Source organism: Colobus angolensis, unplaced genomic scaffold, assembly GCF_000951035.1.
Source record: "Colobus angolensis palliatus isolate OR3802 unplaced genomic scaffold, Cang.pa_1.0 Scaffold187, whole genome shotgun sequence".
Taxonomy (NCBI): domain Eukaryota; kingdom Metazoa; phylum Chordata; class Mammalia; order Primates; family Cercopithecidae; genus Colobus; species Colobus angolensis.
The window spans coordinates 1,555,382-1,564,433 of record NW_012115010.1 but is presented as its reverse complement, the minus strand read 5'-3'; the positions used below and the strand labels follow the sequence as shown (position 1 = coordinate 1,564,433).

Here is a 9,052-nt window from a genome sequence, read left to right as displayed (position 1 = left end):
TAGCTGGGCGTGGTGGTGGGCACCTGTAGTCCCAGCTACTCAGGAGGCTGAGGCAGGAGAATGGCGTGAACCTGGGAGACAGAGCTTGCAGTGAGCCGAGATCCCACCACTGCACTCCAACCTGGGTGAGAGAGCGAGGCACTGTCTCAGAAAAAAAAAAAGTTTCTTTTTTTCTTGAGAGAGTCATGCTGTGTCACCTTGGCTGGACTGCCTCCTGGGGCTCAAGTGAGTCTCATACCTCAGCCTACTGAGTAGCTGAGACTACAAGCATGTGCCACTGGACCTGGTTAATTTTTGTATTTTTAGTAGAGACAGGGTTTTGCCATATTGGCCAGGGTGATCTAAACTCCTGGGCTCAAGTGATCCACCTGGTTCCGCCTCCCAAAGTGCTAGGATTACAGGTGTGAGCCACCGCATCCAGCCTTTTTTTGAGACAAGGTCTCACTCTGTTGTCCAGGCTGGAGTGCAGTGGTGCAAGATCTTGTCTTCAGCTCGCTGTAACCTCCGCCTTTTGGGCTCAAGTGATCCTCCTACCTCAGCCTCCCAACTACAATCATGCACCAGGACACTCGCTTAATTTGTTGTATGTTTTGTAGAGACAGATTCTCGTCATGTTGCCAGGCTGATCTTGAACTCCTGGACTCAAGTGATCTGTCCTCTTCAGCCTCCCAAAGTGCTGGGATTACATCATAAGCCACTGTGCCCAGCCTAAGTTTCTAATATGGAAAAAGATTTATCTTTATTTTATTTTATTTTATTATTTTTTTTTTGAGATGGAGTCTCGCTCTGTCACCCAGGCTGGAGCGCCGTGGCCAGATCTCAGCTCACTGCAAGCTCTGCCTCCCGGGTTTACGCCATTCTCCTGCCTCAGCCTCCCAAGTAGCTGGGACTACAGGCGCCCGCCACCTCGCCTGGCTAGTTTTTTTTTTGTATTTTTTTAGTAGAGACGGGGTTTCACCATGTTAGCCAGGATGGTCTCAATCTCCTGACCTCGTGATCCGCCCGTCTCGGCCTCCCAAAGTGTTGGGATTATAGGCTTGAGCCACCACGCCCGGCCGTTATCTTTATTTTTTAAAGGTTATTTATTATCATTGTTATTTTTTGAGACAGAGTCTCGCTCTGTCTCCCAGGCTGGAGTGCAGTGGTACGATCTCGGCTCACTGCAAACTCCGCCTCCCAGGTTCAAACAATCCTCCTGCTTCAGCCTTCTGAGCAGCTGGGACTATAGGTGCCCACCATGATGCCTGGCTAATTTTTGTATTTTTAGTAGAGACAGGGTTTTGTCGTTTAGGCCAGGGTGGTCCCGAACTCCTGACCTCAAGTAATCCACCTGCTTTGGCCTCCCGAAGTGCTCGGATTACAGGTGTGAGCCACTGCACCTGGCCAAAAAAATGGTTTACGTTTAAAATTGCTTTGGGAAATGTAGTGAGACCTTTGAAAATACCTGGAAACTGCCAGGCGTGGTAGCTCACGCCTGTAATCCCAGCACTTTGGGAGGCCGAAGTGGGCAGATTACGAGGTCAGGAGTTCAAGACAACCCTGGCCAACAAGGTGAAACCCCATCTCTACTAAAAAGACAAAATTAGCCAGACATGGTGGTGTGCACCTGTAATCTCAGCTACTGGGGAGGCTGAGGCAGGAGAATCGCTTGAACCTGGGAGGCAGAGGTTGCAGTGAGTTGAGATCGTGCCACTGCACTCCAGCCTGGGTTATAGATCAAGACTCCATCTCAAGAAAAAAAAAAGAAAGAAAATATCTGGAAACTATAGATATAATCCCTATCCAACTCCTGCTCTACAGCGCAAACGCACATGGTATCACAGGAGAAGAGCAGGTTACCTACCCCACCCAGTTGCTGAATGGCCCCTGTCAAAAACTGGAGATTCTTGCCAGCAGGCAGATCCAAGTAAAAGGACTTTCCGGAAAAGGGATGCTTCCCAGCACCTGGTGCGTTCTTCTGGCATTTTCCCAGATACCTGGAAACTCCTAGCTGAGCCCCTAGAAAACAATAAAGAGGAGCAAAGTAAGAAGCTTGAAAAGAGAGTCCTGAGGCCAGGTGGCCCTCACTGACAGTTCAGTTTGTGTGCTGTAACAGTGCAGACTAGGCCCTGGGCACACACAGACAGCTGCGAAGCCAATGCCCTTACCCTCATGAAGCTCAGATGTGATGAAACTAGAACCTTCCAAACAAGATAATAAGCAAACAAGGTTTGCTGTTTCTTCACTTCTTCACTTCTTCCTTAGAATCTCAATCTAGGGAAGCCATTTAAGTAAAAAGGAATTAGACAGATCCTCAAACCAGACACTGGGGGGCTGTGGTAAACTAGGGAAAAGAGGGCCCAGATTCACAGGGGGGTGCCAAGCAGGAGGATGCTTTCTAGCTGTGCTGAGCAAGTCACTGCCTGCCATGTTGCCAGTGCCAAGTAAGCAGCTCAGCCCTAACCAGTCAGCAGGGTAACATCATGGCAGTGTTGCAGCCTAGCTTAGGGCGAATATGCATGTGTATTTGAGACAGATAAAAGGGTAAGGGGACAGTGAACTTGTTGGCTCCTGAATGGGCCTACTTCCTAACCTCTCCATTTGGTAACTTAGGCAATTATAACTCAAAAAGACAGCTCTTGAAAAACAACAGGACAAAGAGCGTGTGTGTGTGTTTGTGTTGGAGAGCACAGAATGCTGCTGCAAATGGAGAGTGAAGGAGCCCATATTCCAAGGGCTCTGCAGCATAGTGGGGCCACTTCCTCTTGTTTTTTTTTTCTTTTTCCCTTTTGAAATGGAGTTTTGCTCTTGTTGCCCAGGCTGGAGTGCAATGACGCGATCTTGGCTTACCGCAACCTCCTTCTTCCAGGTTCAAGCAATTCACTTGCCTCAGCCTCCCCAGTCAGGCATACGCCACCACGCCTGGCTAATTTTGTATTTTTAGTAGAGTCAGGGTTTCTCCACGTTGGTCAGGCTGGTTGCAAACTCCCAACCTCAGGTGATCCGCCTGCCTCGGCCTCTCAAAGTGCTGGGATTACAGGCGTGAGCCACAGCGCCCGGCCTGGGTTGTTTCCTCTTCTATCCAACTTCTAATTCCTGAACTCAATGGAGGGACACATGAGATAGGGCATAAGCTTTTGATCTTCCTTCCAAGAGCACCTTACCAATCAGAGTGGCTAATGTCCCAAAGGAACATTTGTGTATAAGAAAACATGAGGCAACTGAAGAAAGCAACTACTATCAAAGAAACTTTCTCTGGTATAGATTGTCTGTCATAATAATGAACCAGATAGGAAAAAGAAAAAACCATTAAAGTATAATAAATATCCTCAAAAAGGCTAGGGAGGATACAGGAAACATAAAGCAGGAACGGCAGTTAAAGAAAAGAATTAGGACAGGCACAGTGGCTCATACCTGTAATCCCAGCTGGGAAGCTGAGGTGGGCACATTATTTTAGGCCAGGAGTTCGAGACCAGCCTGGGCAACATGGCAAAACCCTGCCTCTACCAGAAAAATTAGCTGGGCATGGTGGTGCACGCCTGTAATCCCAGCTACTTGGGTGGCTGAGGCACAGTAATTGCATGATCCCGGGAGGCAGACGTTGCAGTGAGCTGAGATCACGCCACTGCACTCCAGTCTGGGTGACAGAGGGAGACTCTGTCTCAAAAAAAAAAAAAATAAATAAAAAAATAAATAAATAAATAAAAATCTTGGCCAGGTGCCATGTTTCACACCTGTAATCCCAGCACTTTGGGAGGCTGAGGTGGGTGGATCACTTGAGATAAGGACTTTGAGACCAGCCTGGCCAACATGGTGAAACCCTGTCTCCACTAAAAATACAAAAAATAACCAGGCATGGTGGCTCATGCCTGTAATCCCAGCTACTCGGGAGGCTGAGGCAGAAGAATTGCTTGAACCCAGGAGGTGGAGGTTACAGTGAGTTGCGGTCACACTACTGCACTCAAGCCTAGGAGACAGAGCGAGATTCTTCTTCTTCTTCTTTTTTTTTTTTTTTAAAAAAGCCAGCTAATAGCAAGTGTTGGTGAGGATATGAGAAACTGGAACCCTCACATACTTCTGGAGGGAATGTGGAATGGTGCAGTCACATTGGAAAAACCATGTATCAGTTTCTCAAAAGGTTAAAACACAGAGTTACCTTATGACCCAGCAATCTTACTCCTAGGTATACCCTTGAGAAATGAAAACACAGCCACATGAAAACCTGTAAATGAATGCTTATAGCAATATTAATCATATAGCCAAAAAGTGAAGTCTTTCCCACCCTGCAAGATGATGGGTGAAAAAGTTGAGAAGCCAGATATAAACCCAAGGCCAAGAAGGCTGATGCTGGTGGCAAGGTGAAAAGGGGCAACCTCAAGGAGAAAACGCCCAAGAAGGGGAAACCCCATTGCAGCCGCAATCTTGTCCTTGTCAGAGGAACTGCAGATATTTCCGATCTGCTATGCATTCCAGAAAGGCCATGTCCAGAAAGAAGTACTCAGCTGCTAAATCCAAGGTTGAAAAGAAAAAGAAGTTTCTTGCAACTGTTACAAAACCAGTTGGTGTTGACAAGAACAGTGGTACCCAGGTGGTTAAACTTCACAAAATGCCTAGATATTATCCTACTGAAGATGTGCCTCTAAAGCTGTTGAGTCACGGCAAAAAAAACCCCTTCAGTCAGCATGTGAGAAAACTGCGATCCAGCATCACCTCCAGGACCACTCTGGTCATCCTCACTGGGCGCCACAGAGGCGAGAGGGTGGTTTTCCTGCAGCAGCTGGTCTTGGGACTGGACCTCTGGTCCTCGACCAAGTTCCTCTACGAAGAACACACCAGAAATCTGTCATTGCCACCTCAACCAAAATTGGTAGCAGCAACGTGAAAATAGCAAAACATCTTACTGGTGGTGCACAAGATTCATCAGAAAGTTGTGGACTCACACGTTTTACAAAAAAAAATCAAACCTTTCCTCAGCTCCAGGGCTACCTGTGATCTGTGTTTGCCCTGATGAATGGAACTTATCCTCACAAACTGGTGTTCTGAATTTCTTAAGAACCTAATAACTGATAACATTTTGTTTGTGTCTCTTAAAAAAAAAGTGGAAACTCATATGTCCATCTGATGAATGGATAAACAAAATGTGGTATATCCATATAATGGAATACTACTCAACAATGAAAAGGAATGATGTACTGACACATGGCACCACATGGATAAACCGCAAAAGCATCATGCTAAGTGAAAGAAATCAGTCACAAAAGACTACATATTGTATAACTCTATTTATATGAAATGTCCAGAAGAGGCAAATTTATAGAAACAGAAAGTAGATCAGCAGATGACTAGGGCTGGGGAATCAGGAAAAGTTTGGGAGTGGCTGCTAATGGGTATTCTTTTTTGGAGTAACAAAAGCATTCTAAATTGATTGTGGTGATGGCTGCCCAATTCTGTGAACATACTAAGTCACTGAATGTATACTTTATATGGGTGAACCGTGTGGTGTGTGAACTATAACTCAATAAAGCTGTTAAGAAAAAAAAAAAAAATAGGACAGGTGTGGTGGCTCACACTTGTAATCCCAGCACTTTGGGAGGCCAAGGTGAGTGGATAATGAGGTCAGGACATGAAGACCATCCTGGCCAACATAGTGAAACCATGTCTCTACTAAAAATACAAAAATCAGCTGGGCGTGGTGGCGTGTGCCTGTAATTCCAGCTACTTGGGAGGCTGAGGCAGAAGAACTGCTTGAACCAGGGAGTCAGAGGTTTCAGTGAGCCGAGATCATGCCACTGCACTCTAGTCTGGCAACAGAACAAGACTCTATCTCAAAAAAAAAAAAAAAAAAAAATTATTTATTTTGAGATAGGGTCTCACTCTGTTGCCCAGGCTGGAGTGTAGTGGCATGATCTTGGCTCACTGCAGCCTCTGCCTCCCAGGTTCAAGTGATTCTTCTGCCTGAGCCTCAAGTAGCTGGGATTACAGGCATGCAGCACCAAAGCCAGCTCTAAAAGAAAAACAGTTTAAATCTCAATATTTGCACAGTCTCAAAGTATCTTCCTGTAAGATATTTATTTATTACAAAAGGTAAAACAGTAACTTCATGTGGAAAAATCTAGCAGACACCACTTTTAATCAAGGGATCAAAGTTAATGAGATTTATCTTATCTTCATCATGTGCCTCCTGATACCACATACTGGAGAGGGGATAACATCACTTCTGTGCCAGAAATGCTTTAGCTGAATTCAATCATGTGGACATATCAAACAAACCCAAATTTAGAGGTGACTTCAAAAGTACTGAGGTCATCAAAGACAAAGAATGAGGACCTCCTCTCAGGAGGAGACTAAGGAGATATGACAACTAAAAGCAATGTGTAATCTTTTTTTTTTTTTGAGATGGGAGTCTTGCTGTGTCGCCCAGGCTAGAGTGCAGTGGTGCGATCTCGGCTTACCGCAACCTCTGCCTCCTAGGTTCAAGAGATTCTCCTGCCTCAGCTTCCCAAGTAGCTGGGACTACAGGCATGCGCCACCATACCCAGCTAATTTTTGTATTTTAAGTAGAGACAGCCACGTCGCCCAGGATGGTCTTGATTTCCTGAACTCACGATCCGCCCGCCTCAGCCTCCCAAAGTGCTGGGATTACAGACATGAGCCACTGTGCCTAGCTGCAACATGTAATCTTAAATCAGGAAAAGAACATTGGGGGATAATTGGTAAAATGTGAATGAGATCTATAGATTAGTTAATGACATCAATATTAATTTCCTGATTATTTTTCTTTTCTTTCTTTTTTTTGAGACAGAATCTCACTGTTGCTCAGGCTAGAGTGCATCATGGCTCATTTCAGCCTTGACCTCCTGGGCTCAAGTGATCCTCCCCCTGAGCCTCCTGAGTAGCTGGGACCACGTGCACCACCATGTCACGCACCACCATACCCAGCGAATTTTTTTGATTTTCTGTAGAGACGAGATCTCATTATGTTGCCCATTCTGGTCTTGAACTCCTGGGCTCAAGTGATCTTCTCACCTCAGCCTCCCAAAGTGCTGGGATTACAAGCATGAGCCAACATGCCTAGCCCCCTGGGTTTTTTTTTTTTTTTTGAGACCAAGTTTTGCTTTGCACCCAGGCTGGAGCACAGTGGCACGATCTTGGCTCAGTGCAACCTCTGCCTCCCGGATTCAAGTGATTCTCCTGCCTCAGCCTTCCAAGTAGCTGGGATTACAGGTGCCCGCCACTACATCCAGCCAGGCTGGTCTCGAAATCCTAACCTCAAATGATCCGCCTGCCTTGGCCTCCCAAAGTGCTGGGATTACAGGCGTGAGTCACCATGCCTGGCCTGGATTTTTCTAATTGTACTATTATTACAAAGATGTTAATATTTGGGTAAAGAGTAGGAACCTTTGACTATTTTTTAAACTTTTTTATAACTGTGAAATTATTTTAAAATTAAAATTAAAAATGAAAAGATCTATCCACATCAATAGATGAGCTGAATATAACAGTGTGAGCTGGTAAATTAGGTTGAGTAACTCTTCCAGAAGGTATCACAAAGAGATAAATAAATGGACATCAGTGAATTTAAGAAATGCAGAGGACAGGGCTAGAAGTGTCAACACCACCAGAAGAGTTGCAAAAGGGGAGAAACAATGGAGAGAAGAAAACATTTGAAGAAATAACGATCCAGGCTTCTGAATAAATGTGGAAGATGAATACAAGAACTTCTGTTCTCTCTCCAAATACCACTAAAGTGACAGAAAAGGAATAAAAATAGATAAAGATACTGGCAAGAAGACAACAGGCAAGAGATGCCACAAAATGCTGGAAGCTGGAAATTAGATGGGTGAGTGAAAAACAGACAGGAGATGAGAGAAGGCTAAATCCTAAGCCAACAAGAAGCAAGCTGATTAGAGCTGAAAGGGCCAATCAGAGGGACCATATAGAGTAGAATGCTAGAATGAAACAGTAGGCTAAAATACCAATTATTTGAAAGCCTTTAAAAGGAATAGACTTTTAGAACCCTCTCCCACCCCAGCAGAAGACTAGAGCTGTGGTTCTTAACTGGGGGAGATTTTTCCCCTCAGGGTATACTTGGTAACCTCTGGAAATGTTTTTGGTTGTCACAACTGGGAAGTGGGTGTGATCCTGGCATCTAGTGGGTGGAGGCCAGGGATGCCTCTTAATATCTTACGAAGCACAGGACAACCTCGGAAAACAGTTACTTGGCTCAAAATGTCAATAGTCTGAGGTCGGAAAAATCCCTGGACTAGAGGAACACTGGGTACAGGTGAAAGCAAAGATAAAGCCCTAGTGAAAACACAGGGGATCAAAAGAATGTCTGTATACTTAACAGTAAGACCTACAGATCTCTCGCCCCAGTGAGCTCCCAGAAAGCTGACAAGCTTATACTTACCAGACAGAGGTTTGGAGGACTCTTCTCTAGGGAACTGACTAGCCCAAGACAAAAACATACAAACTAGTGACAACTGAGGTCCCTCCCCCGCAAAATTGCCAGGTCCCAGCTTACAATGAAGTCTATCAAGTTGACAACCCCTTCTCCTCATTCTTAAATATGAGTAGGTAAACAAAGATCATCAGACATTTAAAGAAAGTTTCTAACAAGAAATTAGGCTAGGCTGGGGGCGGTGGCCGTTTGTAATCCCAGCACTTTGGGAGGCCGAGGCAGGTGGATCACCTGAGGTCAGGAATTCAAGACCAGCCTGGCCAACACAGTGAAACCCCATCTCTACCAAAAACACAAACAATGAGCCAGGTGTGGCGGCGGGTGCCTGTGGTCCTAGCTACTCGGGAAGCTGAGGCAAGAGAATATGCTTGAAACTGGGAGGGGGAGGTTGCAGTGAGCTGAGATCGTGTCACTGCACTCCAGCCTTGCAGACAGAGCAAGACTCTGCCTCAAAAAAAGAAAGAAAAAAGAAATTAGGAAAAAAGATAAAGAAAAAAGAAAAAGGCCGGGCGTGGTGGCTCAAGCCTGTAATCCCAGCACTTTGGGAGGCCGAGACAGGTGGATCACGAGGTCAGGAGATCGAGACCATCCTGGCTAACATGGTGAAACCCC

At 45.5% G+C, this 9,052-nt stretch overlaps 1 protein-coding gene across 1 annotated transcript in view; it reads right to left on the bottom strand.

The window, feature by feature from the left end:
- DBF4B (DBF4 zinc finger B) overlaps positions 1–9,052 on the bottom strand; it is a 46,884-nt gene that overhangs the window by 30,518 nt on the left and 7,314 nt on the right. The window contains 1 exon segment of the mRNA XM_011940106.1: positions 1,844–1,986. Within this exon segment, the coding sequence (XP_011795496.1) occupies positions 1,844–1,986 (143 nt within the window).